The sequence below is a fragment of the Ranitomeya variabilis genome, chromosome 3, assembly GCF_051348905.1.
Source record: "Ranitomeya variabilis isolate aRanVar5 chromosome 3, aRanVar5.hap1, whole genome shotgun sequence".
NCBI classification, from domain to species: domain Eukaryota; kingdom Metazoa; phylum Chordata; class Amphibia; order Anura; family Dendrobatidae; genus Ranitomeya; species Ranitomeya variabilis.
The window spans coordinates 620,710,404-620,729,777 of NC_135234.1; the positions used below are offsets into that span (position 1 = coordinate 620,710,404).

A 19,374-nucleotide genomic window follows, 5' to 3' on the forward strand; every position below is an offset into this window, starting at 1 on the left:
TGCCCTTGATCCTGGTATGTATACTCCCCCATCCTTGCATATGCTCCCTTATCTTTGTATATGCCCCTATCCTTCTATATGCCCTTCTTCCTGGTATATATGGACCCCCATCCTTGTATATGCCCCCAATCCTGGCATATGCTCCTCCATCCTGGTATTTATCCCACCATCCTTGTAAATGTCACCCCATCATTGTATATGCGCCCTCATCCTGGTATATATGCCCCTCATCCTTATAAATGTCATCCCATCACTGTAAATGCACCCCCATTCTGGTATATATGTCCCAATCCTTGTCAATGTCACCCCATTGTATATGCGCCCCAATCTTGGTATATATGCCCCCCATCCTTGTAAATGTCACTCCATCATTGGTTATGCTCCTCCATTTTGGTACTTGTCCCACCATTCTTGTAAATGTCACCCCATCATTGTAAATGCACCCCCACTCTGGAATATATGCCCCCATCCTTGTAAATGTCACCCCATCATTGTATATGCGCCTCCAACTTGGAATATATGCCCCCTTCCTTGTAAATGTCACCCCATCATTATATATGCGCCCCCATCTTGGTATATGTTGCCAATCCTGCTGGCGGCACTGTTCAACGCATAGAAAACAAAAAACATTATAAACATTGCTACTCACCTTCATCTCCCCCGGGGCGCCGCGTCGTCCTCTGAAGCTGGCATCTAATTTCAGTGTCCAAGTGATGATCTCCCTGCAATGCGCCCAGTCATGTGTAAGGCTTCTTTCACACTTCCGTCGGTACGGGGCCGTCGCTAAGCGTCGGCGCAATGTACCGACGGACGTTGTGCTAATTCTGCACAACGTGGGCAGTGGACGCAGTGTTTCAACGCGTCCGCTGCCCACTGTAAAGTCCCAGGGAGGAGGGGACGGAGTTCCAGCCGCGCATGCGCGGTAGGAAATGCAGGACACAACGTCCGAAAAAACGTTCCCTTGAACGTTTTTTCGATACGACGGCCCGCCAAATACCGACGCATCCAGTGCACGACGTATGGAACGTGTGTCCATATGTCGCGATGCGTCGGTAATACAAGTCCATGTGCAAAAAACGCATCCTGCAGGCAACTTTGCAGGATGCGTTTTTTCCACAGAACGACGCATTGCGACGGCCCCTAAACGACGGAAGTGTGAATGAGGCCTAAGACGACGCGCGCTGCTGGCTTCTGATTGGCCAGCAGGGTATATTGCGGCGCACGGATCCGGCAGGTTTGTGCAATACACTCCAGCTGGATGTGTGTCTGAAGACGCAGATCCAGTTGAAGTAAGGACTGCCGTCGCGGGGCTCCTCACCCGTCAGGCCTGGTCCACTGATACGGAACGGTGATGGCTCGCTTGCCTCCTCAGGTACGCAGGCCATAGGTTCACCATCACTGATCTAATAGATGTTATAATAATACATTAGCAAATGCCTCCAATTACAAATGTGGTATAGACCTTCTGATTCGCTGTGTCGCTTTCCCCATGTGCAGGACATTGCTGTTACGACCACTAACATGTAACTGTTCTATGTGAGTGATCATAACCATGGATACCAAAGACTATTGTGAAAGATGCTGCCTAGACTGTAATGCTGACCTTTTTGTATTTTAATCACATGGTTAGTGGTAGAGAGGTCAGTCCAGCGATTCACGTGCCTCCCACACACATAAACTAGAGTAAGCTCTGCTTGTGTAACACAAAATAATCCATCATGTCTTGTAGCCGTCAGGATAGGAAGAGATTCCAACTCCAGTCATATAAAAACATAATATTTTAATGATAATTACCTAAAAACATGTACCATAAAAAGACTGGGGAAAACCTCGAAGAAAGGAAGGGAGGAGACACAGCAATATCCACCACAACCCTGGTGGGGTACCAGAATATATAATATGCCGATAATAAATGTACAAACCCACATCTATATGCTAAAGGATGGCTAACAACATGGAGAGCACAATTTTATTATGATTATTATTTATTATGAAAGTGCCATTTATTCCATGGCGCTTTTACATGTGAGGAGGGGTATACTTAATAAAAAACAAGTACAATAATCTTAAACCATACAAGTCACGACTGGTACAGGAGCGGAGAGGACCCTGCCCGCGAGGGCTCACAGTCTACAAGAGGTGGGATAAAGGTAATGTGCTAGTGTACAAATATACAAGGATATAGATCCTACATTATCTCACTACTCCTAGCTATATAATCCCAGAGAGACCTCACATACACCCAGCCAAAAATATGGGAGGGTCAATAGTGCGTTACCTAAGTGCAGGGTGAGACCGTAGTACATAGGGCTGGCTGTGTCCCCCCACACCCACTGCTTCTGTGGCACAGTGATCGTGCATCGTGTCAGCCATGTAACCGTAAAGCCCCAGAAAGGATGGCACGCCACAAGTGTTTGCATTACATGTTCTTCCTATCATTACAGCCACACATGCTGTGCTATAAATGATCTCACATAAGAAACTCTTTCAGACATACAGCAGCCGACCTTCTGCTGGTCAGAGTTTGTTTCCTGTTTCCATGTTTCGCTTTGAACAATTCCTTTTATGATTGAGTTCTATACTAGTTTTATTTTTGTTTAAAGTTCAAGCTGTATTCTATATTATTTTGTCTTTGATTTACAGGAAGAAGAACGCTTGTCTGTGCACAACTTCAGGTTGGTTCTTCAAAGGCCAAAGTCGGCCACAGTATTTTTAGATAGCAGGGAAATTGTAGAATTGGTTGTTCAAAATTTTATAGGAAGTCGATCATTTCGATAATGAGCCATCTGTTTCCTGCCCCCTGTAACAGCGACATTACTTTCCCTGCTGTTTTCTATTGTATCCTAGTAAGGTACAAAGTAGTAATCAGAATTCTGTGCACATTGTTTTTCTTGTTTAGAAGTATGGTGAAGGATTAAAAATACCACCATGTTTGTATGTGTCTGAATAAATTCCTAACTTACATTTCCAGATACTTTGCCTGCTGAAAGTGTAGAAATGAAATGATGGGCATTATAATCATATTGGTTATGTATTAAATTAGTTGTGACAAACCATTGATGAAACTCGATTGCTTAAAGATGCTGGCCACTACTTTTTTTCTTTTGATGGCCTATTTTTAGGATAGCCCATCAACATCTGATCTCTAGTTTTGATGGAGCTGCCGTGTCCATCAACATCCGAGAACTTCTGGCTTGCTCTGGTAGCAGCTAATCTGTGGGGGTGCCAGGGGTCACACCACTCTGATCACATATTGATGGCCTATCCTAATGATAGGCCATTAGTAATGAGCGAATGTGCTCGGATAAGGTGTTATCCGAGCATACGCTTGTGTGCTAACCAGGTGACTTCGGGGTGCTCGAATAATGTTTGAGTCCCCGCGGCTGCATGTTTCACGGCTTAACAAACAGGCAATCCCTACATGTGTTGCAGCAGTTGAACAATCACGAAACATGCAGCCGTGGGGACTCGAACATTTTTTTTCGAGCATGCCAAAATCGCTCGGTTAGCACACGTGCATGCTCTGATAACACCTTATCCGAGCACTTTTGCTCATCACTATAGGCCATCACTAAAACAAATAATTGGCAATCTTTGCAATATTCACTCTGAAAGGTAGAAAAAAAATGTTGAAAATAACAAATCCCTATAATCTGGTGAGGATTTTTATATTTGGATTACATCAAAGACCAGTGGTCATCAAAGGGGTTTAACACCAATACAAGCAAGCAGTCTGCTTGTTAAACTAGTAATACTTTGGTCTCTACTGTGCAAACAGCTGTTACTGAGATGAATCAAGGCCTACTTGGACTCCAACAACCTATTTTGGACTGTGTTGTCAATAAAACCCTGGACATGTGTTCCAGGCTTCATAAAATACAGATTTTAAGCAATCCCATATACCGTAAATATATGTACATAGGATAGTTTAAAAAAAATTGATTAACGTACCGTACATGAAATGTGCTGCATTTTTGCAGTAATTCCAGAAATGTACATTGTACTACTTCTATATGAATTACCAAAGAAATTACTGGAGAAACAAGGATCAAATTAGAAAATGTAAATGTTTATTTCTTTAAACTCCATAATTGAACAAACTAAAATGGATCCAGATGTGGGGGGTCAAAGCAGCAAGTATACATGGTTCATATAACATATAATAGATTTTGATGATGCTGGTTAAAATAATGTAATATAACCAATGACAAAATGGTCTCGGTTAATAAATATAATCAGAATAAAATGCTATATAAACACACGCCGGCTGAGGACGTTTTATAAGAAACACATGTAGTGATGAGGATTCTGGGCATCATGTAGCTTGGAAGGTAGAGGTAATTTAGAAGCTTTTTCAGTTCTAACTTGGTGTAGTTTTTTTTATATTTTAAGATGGTTTAGTGATTAATTACTAGCAACGTTAAAATTATTTTTTTCTACTCATTTTAGTATTTCACTCATACCTTGGTTCTGATAATGGTATATTTCTTTTAAAACACCTGTGTTTATTTAGCATCATATTCTGATTATATTTGTCAACTGAGGCCATTTTGCTATTGATTGTATTACATTTTTTTAAAAGCCATGATTGAAATCAAAAAGATATATGAATCGTGGAGCAGCCACCTATCTCTCCCATCTCCTCTCTGAGTTTTTCATCAGATATACTCCATTCAGGACTTTACCCTCCTGCTGTCTTTATACAATGTGTCAGTAAAGTCATGGTGCACTTTTCACCAGTCACAGGATGTATTTATAGTTTACATTTTGGCTCCCTTTCTCTGGCCCAATCATGTCAGACCTGTTCATGAGGAGAGATCACAAGAATCAATCAAACAACCCAAACTCAATTAAGCTGTTGCTGAGCCCCCAGTCAAAGTAACCCCTGATAAACTGAACTCTGATTAATACACTGCCAGGTCTGTGACATCATGCAGCCACAAGCTTATGCCAGCTGTGTGGTTTTCCATGCCAGTCGAGATGTGGACAGTACCGAGAAAAGTTCAGTGTGTTCTGTGGCTCGCTAAATTCGAATCCGTGACCAAAGTGCTACATGAATATTGGCGCGTTTATAGCGAAGCGCCACCACATAGGAATAACATTACCGGCAGTTTGGTGGAGGAACCCCATTCTAGTAGACCATCAGTCAGTGACGAGTCTGTAGAGGCTATACGGGATAGCTACCTAAGGAGCCCTAAAAAATCTGTACGTGCATGTGCTCGACATTTACACCTAAGCAATACTACAGTTCATAAGGTGGTAAAGAAACGTCTCTGTTTTACGGTGTACAAATTGCAGCTGTTGCATGCTATAAACCTGGCAGATAGACCCAAACGATGCGCGTTTGCTATAGATATGCTTCATGAGATCGACAATGATGCATGATTTTTGCAGAAGATTGTGTTTTGCGATGAGGCGACCTTCCATATCTGTGGACATGTTCATCGCTAGAATGTCTGAATATGGGTTGCTGAACATCCTCATGCCTACGTTGAGTATGAGTGTAACACCCCTAAAGTGAACGTGTGGTGTGGCCTGATGCATGATAAGATGATAGGCCCATTTTTTTCTCGGAGCTGTCTTTGACGGCAAAAACGTATCTTGACGTGTTGGAATTGTATGCAGTGCCACAATTTCCAGAAGGTGTCATCTTTCAACAGGACGGCGCTCATCCACACTACGCCACCATTGTTTGTGAGTTTCTGGATAGAATATTCCCCCGGCGGTGGATAGGCAGGGGTTCTGTCAAGCCATAGCCACCATGATCCCCGGATCTGAATCCCTTAGACTTTTACTTTTGGGGTTATGTGAAGCAACTTGTGTACATTGAACATATCAATGACATTAAACACTTAACACAGAGAATCACAGATGTTATTCACTCTGTTACACCAGATGTCCTTACCCGTGTGTGGCTTCACTATCGTTTGGATGTGTGTAGGGCAGCCCACATCGAGCTGCACTGAATAGGTATGAAACTGGGAGAGTTTTTCTTTTATTTGGAGCAGATTTCACATTTCTATCGCTTTTTGTTACTTTCCAGTGACTGGTCAAAAGTGCATCATGACTTTACGGACACAGTGTATATATATTGTAAGCCTGTAAGGCACTCAGGTGTGACAGGAGAAAGACAGGAGACATGTTCTCTTAACCCCTTTCTGCCAGCTGACAGAATAATACGTCAGCTGGCAGATCCCCCGCTTTGAGGTGGGCTCCAGCGGTGAGCCCACCTCAAAGCCGCGACATGTCAGCTGTTTTGTACAGCTGACATGTGCGCGCAATGAGCGTAATCGCGATCCGCTCGCACCCATTAACTAGTTAAATGCCTCCGTCAAACGCTGACAGCTGCATTTAACTAGCGCTCCCGGCCGCGAGGCCGGAAGCGCTCGCACCGCTGACCCCCGTCACATGATCGGGGGTCAACGGTGCATTGCCATAACAACCAGAGGTCTCCTTGAGACCTCTATGGTTGTTGATGGCCGATTGCTTTGAGCGCCACCCTGTTGTCAGCGTTCAAAGTACACCTGCATTTCTGCTACATAGAGGTGATCTGTACTTCACCTCTATGTATCAGAGCCAATCGTGTAGTGCATACTTCTAGTCTCCTATGGAGGCTATTGAAGCATGCCAAAATTAAAAAAAAAAGTGTTTAAAAATATAAAAAAAATAAAAAATATATAAAAGTTCAAATCACCCCCCTTTCGCCCCAATCAAAATAAAACAATTAAAAAAAAAATCAAACATACATATATTTGGTATCGCCGTGTTCAGAATCACCCGATCTATCAATAAAAACAAAGGATTAACCTGAGCGCTAAATGGCGTAGTGAAAAAAAAATAAAAACGCCAAAATTACAGTTTTTTTGGTCGCTGCAACATTGCATTAAAATGCAATAACGGGCGATCAAAAGAACGTATCTGCACCAAAATGGTATCATTAAATACGTCAGCTCGGCACGCAAAAAATAAGCCCTCACCCGACCCCAGATCACGACAATTGGAGACGCTAGGGGTATCGGAAAATCGCGCAATTTTTTTTTTTTTTTTTTTTTTTTAGCAAACTTTGGAATTTTTTTTCACCACTTAGATAAAAAATAACCTAGACATGTTAGGTGTCTATGAACTCGTAATGACCTGGAGAATCATAATGGGAGGTCAGCATTTAGCATTTGGTAAACCTAACAAAAAAGCCAAACAAAAAACAGGTGTGATATTGCACTTTTTTTGCAATTTCATCACACTTGGAATTTTTTTCCCGTTTTCTGTTACACGGCATGGTAAAACCAATGATGTCTTTCAAAAGTACATCTCGTCCCGCAAAAAATAAGCCCTCACATGGCCATATTGACGGAAAAATAAAAAAGTTATGGCTCTGGGAAGGAGGGGAGCAAAAAACGAAAAAAAAAAACGGAAAAAGCTCCGGGGGTGAAGGAGTTAAAAGTCCATGTGGGTTTATTTGCTTCATAAACCCGGCAGCAACAACAAAAGGCTCACACCCTTTAGAGCAGGCAAAACAACACAAATGTCCTTAGCCGGATTCTCATCCCTCAGGCCTGTGGGCACACAGGCTGGGCAATGTCCAGCACTCAGGTTCGGTCTGGAGCTCCACACACAGGAAGGCTTTTCCCTCTCTGCACACAGACCATGTGCCAAACTACAGCCTCCATTATGTAGGCTGTAACCACACCCCCACAGGTGAGGTATGTGGGTAGCCAGACCCGCCCATCTCTTATAGCTTCCCGCAAGACAAGCAATTGATGCTCAGTAGTGTGTGTGTCCTCCACGTGCCTGTATGACCTCCCTACAAGGCCTGGGCGTGGTCGATGTTCTCCTCAGGGAACTCTTCCCAGACCTGGATTAAAGCAACAGTCAACTCCTGGACAGTCTGTGTTGCAACGTGGTGTTGGTGGATGGAACGAGATATGATGTGCTTGATTGGATTCAGGTCTGGGGAATGAGCAGGCCAGTCCATAGCATCAGTGCCTTCATCGTACAGGAACTGCTGACACACTTGAGCCACATGAGGCTTAGTATTGTCATGCATCAGAATGACCCCAGGGCCCAGTGAACCTGCCTATGGTTTCACAAAGGGTCTGAGGATCTCATTTCGGTACCTAATGGCAGTCAGGATACCTCTGGCTTGCACATGGAGTGCTGTGCGGCTCTCCAAAGAAATGCCACCCCACACCATTACTGACCCACTGCCAAAACCAGTCATGCTGGAGGATGTTGCAGGCAGCAGAACGTTCTCTATGGTGTCTCCAGACTCTGTGGTATGTGCTCAGTGTGAACCTGCTCTCATCCGTGAAGAGCACAGGGTGCCAATGTCGAATCTGCCAATCTTAGCAAATGCCAATCGCCCTGCTCGGTGTCGAATTGCAAGCACAACATCCACTTCTGGACGCGAGTCCATCATACCACCCTCATGGAGTCTGTTTCTGACAGTTTGATCAGACATATGGATATAAGCAGGCTGACGGAGGTCATTTTGCAGGGCTCTTGCACTCCTGTTCCTGCTGCTTTATTGTTGCCCTCCTATGGCCCCCTCCACGTCTCCTGGTGTATTGGCCTGTCTCGTATCTACTTTATGCTCTGGATACTGTGCTGACAGACACAGCTACCCTTCTTGCCACAGCCCGCATTGATGTGCTTTCCTGAATGAGCTGCACTACCTGAGCAACTTCTGTGGGTTGTAGACATCGCCTCATGATACTGTAATAAGCGTGAGGACCCCTTTATTCTTGATAACTAGCCTTGCTGAAGCTGACAGCAGGGGGTTGCAGCTCTCAGCTGTGAGTTTTGTCTAGCTGGTTATCAAAATTAGGGGGGAACCCACGCCATTTTTTTTTTTTTTTTTTTTTTAATTATCTATAGCGCCGGAGCCGCAGATGAATACTCCCATCTGCCGCTCCTGCTGTCACTGTAAGTACCAGCTGTAAGTGTCAGATGATGGGAGCAGTAGTCCCATCAGCTGAGCACCAGTGATTGGAGGTGAGTTTACACCTCCGATCACAGCTGAGCGCTCCCGCTGTCTTCTGACAGCGTGGGAACCGCGGCTTTCTGACCGGCTGGGGCGATTTCCCCGCCAATCAGAAGTGGTGTTTGCTGCACTGTCATGCATATGACAGCGTGTCAAACACGAATGTCGGACCCCCCATTCAAGTGAATGGGGGATCTGCTGCTGGATGACAGGCTGCATGAACGCATCATGCAGCCTGCCATCTAGATGTAGCAGAGCCGAGTGTGACGTCACATCTGACTCTCCTTGACTTTTCTGCAGCAAATACGCTGCAAGAAAAGTCAACCTAGCGTATTTGCAGCGTTTTTTTCACCAGCCATTCAAGTCAATGGGTGAAAAACGCTGAGAAAACGCTCAAAGAAGTGTCATGCCCTATGTCAAAAAAACGCTGCAAGCACAAAATACTGATCACACAAAAACCCAATTTGTGTGCATGAGATTTCTGAAATCTCATAGGCTTTGCTGGTACTGTAAAAAGCAGCTGAAAATTAGCATAAAAAACGCCCACAAAAACGCCCTGTGTGACCTTACCCTTAATCTTTATTTTCAGTTTACAGTTAATGATATGCTCGTGCTCCAGGGCGGCCTGTGGGGGTCTTCATGTGGTGCTCTGATTAGATATTCTTCTGTATGACTTCTGACAGGTCACTGACCTGCCCTCTAGTTTACATAATGAATGTTATATACACTGCTCAAAAAAATAAAAGGAACACTTAAACAACAGAATATAACTCCAAGTAAATCAAAGTTCTGTGAAATCAAACTGTACACTTAGGAAGCAACACTGTTTGACAATCAATTCCACATGCTGTTGTATAAATGGAATAGACAACAGATGGAAATTATTGGCAATTATCAAGACACACTCAATAAAGGAGTGGTTCTGCAGGTGGGGACCACAGACCACATCTCAGTACCAATGCTTTCTGGCTGATGTTTTGGTCACGTTTGAATGTTGGTTGTGCTTTCACACTCGTGGTAGCATGAGACGGACTCTACAACCCACACAAGTGGCTTAGGTAGTGCAGCTCATCCAGGATGGCACATCAATGCGAGCTGTGGCAAGAAGGTTTGTTCTGTCTGTCAGCGTAGTGTCCAGAGGCTGGAGGTGCTACCAGGAGACAGACCATTACACCAGAAGATGTTGAGGGGGTCGTAGGAGGGCAACAACCCAGCAGCAGGACCCCTACCTCAGCCTTTTTACAAGGAGGAACAGGAGGAGCACTGCCAGAGCCTTGCAAAATAACCTCCAGCAAGCCACAAATGTCTGGGAGGAGATCCCTCAGGTAACCATCTGCCGCCTCATCAGGAGTATGCCCAGGCGTTGAAGGGAGGTCATACAGGCACGTGGCGGACACACACACTACTGTGCATCATTTTCTTGTTTTGAGGCATTTCCACTGAAGTTGGATCAGCCTGTAACTTCATTTTCCACTTTGATTTTGAGCATCATTCCAACTCCTGATCTCCGTGGGATATTAGTTGTGATTTGTATTGATAATTTTTAGGTTTTTTTGTTCTCAACACATTCCACTATGTAATGAATAAAGATTTACAACTGGAATATTTCATTCAGTGATATCTAGGATGTGGTATTTTAGTTTTCCCTTTATTTTTTTGAGCAGTGTATATTGAGAAAAAAAAATCACCTGCAGAAGGCAGGCGCCACAGCATGATCATATGTATAATGTGCAGTTAATTATTTTTTTATGCTATAAATAAATTCATTTAAAAAAGATTGGATTGGAGATCCTATAGTGGCTTCTGTGCAATCACCAGAGGCACTATGTTGATAGAGGAAAGCAAAATTGCCTCCTCCAAGATGGCGATACCTACACAGTAGAAGCTATTGGATTTTAAGACAGATTTTTTTTTTTTTTAATGAATTTATAGCATGAAATAAAATAATTAACTGCTCATTATGCATGCGATCATGTTGCGTCACCTGTCTGCTGCAGGTGATTTTTTTTCTCATAATATTGAGTATGTAACCTAGGGGGCAGGTCAGTGAGGGATCAGTGACCTGTCAGAAGTCATACAGATGAATACCTAATCAGAGCACCACATGAAGACCCCCCACAGGCCGCCCTGATGCACTAACTGAAAACATTAAACAACAACCACAAGACTGATTTCATCCACCAAGGGTATCATTGTAAGAAGGCCTGGGTCACACTTGCGAGTGCAATGTGAGAAACTCGCGCTTGTCTCTCGCCTCAATACCCGGCACAGTTCAGCTGCATAGAAATAAATGTGACAGCGCGCTCTGGTCCCGAGTGCAGGAGCCAAGTGTCGGATATTGAGGCGAGAGACCAGCGCGAGTTTCTCGCATTGCACTCACAAGTGTGACCCCGGCCTTTTATCAGTATAACGGCGCCAACCTGATACTGTCTGTAGGTTACTGTGCACAATCCTGCTGACAGGTTCCCTTTCAAGCTCCTCACCAGCTTTTTTATTTTGCTGCTGAAGTGGTTTCCTGGTTTCTCTAATCTTTGTTCCCTGCACGTAGTTTCATCCTTACCAGCCAACATCTTCATCTGTTATCCCTGCCACTCTGCAGATTGGGACATATCAGATCACTCCAGTGTTTACTTGGGCGATCCAGAATGTTACTATTCAATGTAAAGGTACCTTCACACGAAACGACATTATAACGATATCGCTAGCGATCCGTGACGTTGCAGCGTCCTGGCTAGCGATATCGTTTCGTTTGACACGCAGCAGCGATCAGGATCCTGCTGTGATGTCGCTGGTCGCTGAATAAAGTCCAGAACTTTATTTGGTCGTCCGATCGCTGTGTATCGTTGTGTTTGAAAGCAAAAGCAACGATACCAGCGATATTTTACACTGGTAACCAGGGTAAACATCGGGTTACTAAGCGCAGGGCCGCGCTTAGTTACCCGATGTTTACCCTGGTTACTAGCGTAAAATGTAAAAAAAACAAACAGCACATACTCACATTGCGTCCCCTGCAGTCTGCTTCCTCCTCTGACTCAGCGCCGCAAAGTGAAAGTGAAAGCAGCACAGCGGTGACGTCACCGCTCTGCTCTCACTGTACGGCGCTCAGTCAGTCAGGAAGTGGACGCAGGGGGACGTGAATGTAAGTATGTGCTGTTTGTTTTTTTTAGATTTTACGCTGGTAACCAGGGTAAACATCGGGTTACTAAGCGCGGCCCTGCGCTTAGTTACCCGATGTTTACCCTGGTTACCAGGGGACCTCGGCATAGTTGATCGCTGGAGAGCGGTCTGTGTGACAGCTCTCCAGCGACCAAACAGCGACGCTGCAGCGATCGACATCGTTGTCGCTATCGCTGCAGCGTCGCTTCGTGTGAAGGTACCTTAAGTCTATGAGAGCCAGAAGAAGGTTCTCACATGCGGTGCTGGGAAGAGCTGAAGACAGTGGCTCTTATAGTATAATACTTCGATCAGGGAACTTAGATTATTGGCCCTACTGAAACGCAGAAATAAAAAAAAAACGCTGGAGTGGCTCTTTATTCTACATACATTTCATATTATTCAGCATCAGATTGCAGGCCTGATATGATTTGATTTTTGCAGTTTAGCTTACTTCTTTCTTTGTTCAATCAGGCAAATTTTTATAGTCATTAGCTATGTCTAAAAACATGAATTGGTCCTGTTTACTTTCCTTATTTTATTTTTCTTTTTTTTAATACAGCAAGTTGTTAAATAATGAGACATTTCATATATGTCTTTTGGCCTGTGCTGTTGAAGTGGTCGTGGCTACTTATGGAAGTAAGTAAAAGGCTTTCCATTGATTTGTCAGATTTATTTGTAGCATAGTATCTTTATAGGCGCAGTCAGAAGGCTGTATAACATGGACGACGATAGCATCACAATCCACAGACTGGCTCGTTGGCTGTCCTAAACCGAGCGTGACCGCTGCATAGAAATACGTGCTGTCCTGCTCTGGTCAGGAGAGCTGCCGGCCAGTCCGATCGATGTCCATGTTCTACCGCCGTCTGACTGCGCCCTATGTGCAATGCTCTACTGGAAACTTAAATTTCACTCTATGTACAAATTTACACCCAATTACAAGCAAAAGAGGCTGTCACTCTGAAAATGTCCTTGTGAAAGTGCAAAGTGGTAGGGACAAAATGCTACTTTTACAGGCCTAAAGTAGTTTTCCACTATTGGACAACCTGTTCTTAATAACTGCAATCTGCTGCAGGATTTAAAAAAATAAAGTGCGTGCTTACCTATTGCCACAGAAGTAAGGTTATTGACAGACAGGACACCACTAATTCCTGCCGTATCAGAGCACGTCAGAGCTGTAGTAATGGAGGTGCAGATGTTTTGAGTGGTAAATAACGCTGGTATCTTTATTTTATATATTTTAACTGCGGCATAAAATCCAAAATAGAGCAGTAGTCTTGACAGGACTTCCGCTTCTCCATGCCCAGTTTGGCTTATTTGTCAAACCATGCTGTCTTTGAAACGCCGCAAACTTTTAGATTAAAACTTAAATTTCTGGAAAAAAGCAAAACTGTTTTTTAAATTTTAACATATCCACTTGTAATTTGAGTGAGTTATTAAAGGGTTATTTCCAAAAAAATCAAGTTATCCCCAATCCATAGGATAAGCAATAACTTGCAAATTGCTTGGGATTTGGCCACTGTGACACCCAGTGATCCATGAGATGGGGACTCAGCAGCTCTGTCCTGAATGGAGCACAGTTGTGCATGCTCTGCCCCCGTTCCATTCATTCACCCTTATTCATCAGTGTTTTTGCCAGAATTTTGTTGTAAAACACATTGATAAGTCTCTACATTTTTGAACAACCTGAAATTGCGGAAACCTTTTACAACTTTTGTCATGTTCTCGCCAGTTTTGTGTCCAGCTCTGTAAGAATTGGCAGAGCTGGGATGGAATAGCGGTGTGATGCCGCAGCTTGTCCAAGTTATGGTATACTTTATGCCAGAATTCTTACCCTAGTCCCTGACAGGAGTAAGAGTTGTGGCTGAGGCTCATGCCAATGGATCGCCCCCGGAGTAGGGCAATGGGGTACTCGGCACCGGGTCCTACGGTTCGGGGGATGTCACGGTGGCTGAACCCGGTCCGTGGCCCTCAGGGTTGTCCAGTAAAAGAGTTTATATATGGGCAAGGTGCGGTAGAGAACGAGGAGACAGGTTTGCAGTCTTTTACCTTGTTTACTGAAGACTTCAGATGGTATCCTCAGCCCGGAGCGCCAGATGACAGGGCAGGCAGAGTCCGGTCGGTCTGAAGGCAAATCCAGAGTCCCCTTATCCAAGTGGAAATCAGTGGCCTTCCTACTAGTGCCTGTGTGTTGTAGTACCTCCCTGCTGAGCACCACGGGATTGTCCTCACAACTCTTGTAAGTGTTCTTGATGTTATTTCTTCCTCTCTGTCCCCCAGATGGTATGGATGGGACAACCCGTATGACTGGGATAGCCTGGGGCTTGTTTGTAGGGACCCTAGAGACGCCCCGACCCCCACAATTTGCCACCGTGTCTTCTTAGGTATTAAGGTCGGGCAGCCAACTTGGAATTGACTGTCCTGCCGGTCTCTGGAGCAAGGCTTGGAGACAGTTACTCCCTCGGTGTTTCTGGCTACCGGCTTCTGCGCCTCAGAAAGGAGCAGCTTGTTCCTGGCTGATCTCCCTCTGGTGTTCCTCTCCTGTGCTCTGCTTTCCTGCACACTCTCTGCTGTATGTTCACCTTTTGGTGTCTTTTCCCAGGAGTTGCGGCACTTCATGCCAGCAGAGCTCCTCTCCTTCTCTCTGCCCGACAGGAACTCAACTCCTTTTCCTCCAGATCAGGATGTAAATAGGGGAGCTCACCCTAAACAGGCTTAGAGCTCCCCCTTCTGGTCTGGAGTGTGAACATGTTGCATGTGTGTGATACCTGAATGTGGTTGTCTTTCATTGCCTTCAGACATGACATCACTTCTCCCCTGAAAGGATAATATGACATCACTGCGACGACCAGGACTCTGGGGCGCCGCACCAATATTCAGACACACCTGATTCTTTAAGAACTGTGCGCCTCATAATGAATTTGGACCATCCGACTAAAACGTGCCTCATCGTTGTTCACACCACTCTGATGAATCTGTCCGTTCGACTGCCGAGTGCAGTAATTATCTACTTCTGCCTGCTCCATAGATAGTGAATAGAGGCAATCTAGCTGGGCTAGTGGATAAGTTCCTAGTGGATAAGAGAGAACTTGATTTTTTTTTCATGAAATAACCCTTTATATTGACAAATGTTCTTAAGCAGTATATATAAATTGCAGAATTTAATAGAAATATGGTGTATATTATTATTTTTCAATCATTATTGTTAATACTTTTTTTTTATAAACCAGGAAACCTTTTTCAAAGTCTATCAAATTCAGAAACGGCCATATCTTTCCCATGGATTCTCCGTGTCTTTGAGCAGAAAGCATTTGACTTTTACAAAGTGATTGAGAGCTTTATTAAAGCTGAACCGAGTCTAACAAAGGATATGATCAAACATCTGGAGCGCTGTGAACACATGATCATGGAGTGCTTGGCCTGGCAGTCAGTAAGTTTCTTCCCAGAAAGGAGGCTTATTGGTCATCACATGCATAATTGCTCTTGTCTTTTGAGTGTTTTTTTTTTGTTTGTTTAGTTGCACCTTGATTACTGTTATCTGCTTCAGAAATATTACAATTCTTCTACATATTTGACATATTTCTGCCTAATTATCAACAAAATTTGGCATGAAAAGCTGACACAAATAAACATCATCTACTTCTGTATATTGTTGTTATTTTTTCTTACACATGGATACTTTTTTTTTTTTTTTTACTCTTTTCTCAACCAGGTTTTAAAAGGGTTGGATGCTTTGTTAACAGATGTGTTAGGGGCATGATTTAGTGTCACTTACTATTTTAGGTATAACAGGTTCTTCTCCTGGACTTGTTCAGCTTTCCTCTCAAATGACAGAGGCTCTCTTATCCATACAATGGCTGCTGGCAGAGGAGTGTGTGACCCGACCTGTCCTTCAGCTTCTTCCAAATCTAAGGGTATGTGCACACGTCCGGATTTCTTGCAGAAATTTCCTGAAGAAAACCAGAAATTTTCTGCAAGAAATCCGCATATTTTTTTTGCGGTTTTTTTTTGCGTTTTTTTTTCCCGTTTTTTTCGCGGTTTTTTTAGAATTTTGCAAGCGTAATTAGCTTGCAGAATGCTAAAGTTTTCCAAGCGATCTGTAGCATCGCTTGGAAAACTGACTGACAGGTTGGTCACACTTGTCAAACATACTGTTTGACAAGTGTGACCAACTTTTTACTATAGATGCTGCTTATGCAGCATCTATAGTAAAAGATAGAATGTTTAAAAATAATAAAAAAATAAAAAAATGGTTATACTCACCCTCTGCAGCCTCCGTTCCTATAGATGCCGGTGTGGTTCAGGACCTTCGGTGACGTCACGGCTTGTGATTGGTCGCGAGCGGTCACATGAGCGGTCACGCGACCAATCACAAGACAGTGACGCCATCGCAGGTCCTGAACCACACCATCTATAGGAACAGAAGCGGCAGCATGCAGCGGTGAGAGGCGGGAACACTCCGGGGACATCGAAGGTGAGTATATGACTATTTTTTATTTTAATTCTTTTTTTTTTGACCAATTATATGGTGCCCAGTCCGTGGAGGAGAGTCTCCTCTCCTCCACCCTGGGTACCAATCGCACATAATCTGCTTACTTCCCGCATGGTGTGCACAGCCCCGTGCGGGAAGTAAGTAGATCAATGCACTCCTAGGTGTGCGGAATCCCCGCAATTCCGCATTTTTAATGAACATGTTGCTTTTTTTTCCGCGATGCGACTTTTTCGCGGAAAAAATCGCAACATTTGCACAAAAAATGCGGAATACACTGTAAATAATAGGAGGCATAGGTTAGCGTTTTTTCGCGTTTTTATCACGTTTTTATAGCGAAAAAACGCGAAAAAACCGCGAAAAATCCTGAACGTGTGCACATGGCCTAAAGCTGTTTTCCCTTGTGAGTTGTTATACAATTGAAGGAGGCTGATGGACAGGTCTGGTCATGTGCTCCTCCACCAGCAGCCATTGTATGGATAAGAGAGCCTCTGCAGCTTGTGAGGAAAGCTGCACTAACAAGTCCAGGAGAAGAACCTGTTATACTTATAATAGTAAGTGATACAAAATCATGTCCTCAACACATCTGCTAACATAAAGCATCCATCCCCTTTAAGAGCTACTTGAGAAAAGAGTGAAGAAAGTAAACATTTGTAAAACAAAAAGCAAAAAAACAACATACAGAAGTAGATGATGTATATGTCAAAATTCACTCATACAAAACGTGTTGACACACAAATCCTATCCATGTCTGTAGACATACAGCCTTGAACCTAGCCTGACCTGCTCACAGTTTTGTGTCATGCGTGATATTTCTGTCTTTACAAACCAGCTTGCTGTATCACCATTTCTGTACATTCACCTACTTTTGGACCAGCAACCATGTGTCATAACTGGTCCATACTCTTGTTTTTGTAGCACATATTCATTAGCTGTGCTGCTTACAGTACAGACCAAAAGTTTGGACACACCTTCTCATTTAAAGATTTTTCTGTATTTTCATGACTATGAAAATTGTACATTCACACTGAAGGCATCAAAGCTATGAATTAACACATGTGGAATTATATACTTAACAAAAAAGTGTGAAACAACTGAAATTATGTCTTATATTCTAGGTTCTTCAAAGTAGTCACCTTTTGCTTTGATGACTGCTTTGCACACTCTTGGCATTCTCTTGATGAGCTTCAAGAGGTAGTCACCGGGAATGGTCTTCCAACAATCTTGAAGGTGTTCCCAGAGATGCTTAGCACTTGTTGGGCCTTTTGCCTTCACTCTGCGGTCCAGCTCACCCCAAACCATCTCGATTGGGTTCAGGTCTGGTGACTGTGGAGGTCAGGTCATCTGGCGTAGCACCCCATCACTCTCCTTCTTGGTCAGATAGCCCTTATACAGCCTGGAGGTGTGTTTTGGGTCATTGTCCTGTTGAAAAATAAATGATGGTCCAACTAAACGCAAACCGGATGGAATAGCATGCAGCTGCAAGATGCTGTGGTAGCCATGCTGGTTCAGTATGCCTTCAATTTGGAATAAATCCCCAACAGTGTCACCAGCAAAGCACCCCCACACCATCACACCTCCTCCTCCATGCTTCACGGTGGGAACCTGGCATGTAGAGTCCATCCGTTCACCTTTTCTGCGTCGAACAAAGACACGGTGGTTGGAACCAAAGATCTCAAATTTGGACTCATCAGACCAAAGCACAGATTTCCACTGGTCTAATGTCCATTCCTTGTGTTCTTTAGCCCAAACAAGTCTCTTCTGCTTGTTGCCTGTCCTTAGCAGTGGTTTCCTAGCAGCTATTTTACCATGAAGGCCTGCTGCACAAAGTCTCCTCTTAACAGTTGTTGTAGAGATGTGTCTGCTGCTAGAACTCTGTGTGGCATTCACTTGGTCTCTAATCTGAGCTGCTGTTAACCTGTGATTTCTGAGGCTGGTGACTCGGATAAACTTATCCTCAGAAGCAGAGGTGACTTTTGGTCTTCCTTTCCTGGGGCAGTCCTCATGTGAGCCAGTTTCTTTGTAGCACTTGATGGTTATTTCCACTGCACTTGGGGACACTTTCAAAGTTTTCTTCATTTTTTTGGACTGACTGACCTTCGTTTCTTAAAGTAATGATGGCCACTCGTTTTTCTTTGCTTAGCTGCTTTTTTCTTGCAATAATACAAATTCTAACAGTCTATTCAGTAGGACTATCAGCTGTGTATCCACCAGAAATCTACACAACACAACTGATGGTCCCAACCCCATTTATAAGGCAAGAAATCCCACTTATTAAACCTGACAGGGCACACCTGTGAATTGGAAACCATTCCCGGTGACTACCTCTTGAATATCATCAAGAGAATGCCAAGAATGTGCAAAGCAGTCATCAAAGAAAAAGGTGGCTACTTTGAAGAACCTAGAATATAAGACATAATTTCAGTTGTTTCACACTTTTTTTTGTTAAGTATATAATTCCACATGTGTTAATGCAAAGTTTTGATGCTTTCAGTGTGAATGTACAATTTTCATAGTCATGAAAATATAGAAAAATCTTTAAATGATAAGGTGTGTCCAAACTTTTGGTCTGTACTGTATATGCTGAAATCTGTCTGGTGCCATGACTCTGTGCTTCATTTTTCCTTTTTCTTCTGGGCTGTGGATGCATACAGAACTTGTCGGGCAGCTCACACATCTCAGGAGGTGGTATACAGCTAACCCAACGCCTCAGAAGGCTGGTGCAGTATACAGCTATTGCAACGCCTCAGGA

At 43.7% G+C, this 19,374-nt stretch overlaps 1 protein-coding gene across 1 annotated transcript in view; it reads left to right on the forward strand.

The window, feature by feature from the left end:
• The window catches only part of RB1 (RB transcriptional corepressor 1), a 373,697-nt gene that overhangs the window by 184,030 nt on the left and 170,293 nt on the right, over positions 1–19,374 (forward strand). The window contains exons 15-17 of the mRNA XM_077297418.1: positions 2,644–2,675; positions 12,696–12,772; positions 15,364–15,563. Coding sequence (XP_077153533.1) covers positions 2,644–2,675; positions 12,696–12,772; positions 15,364–15,563 — 309 coding nt within the window. The remainder of the gene's footprint in view (positions 1–2,643; positions 2,676–12,695; positions 12,773–15,363; positions 15,564–19,374) is intronic.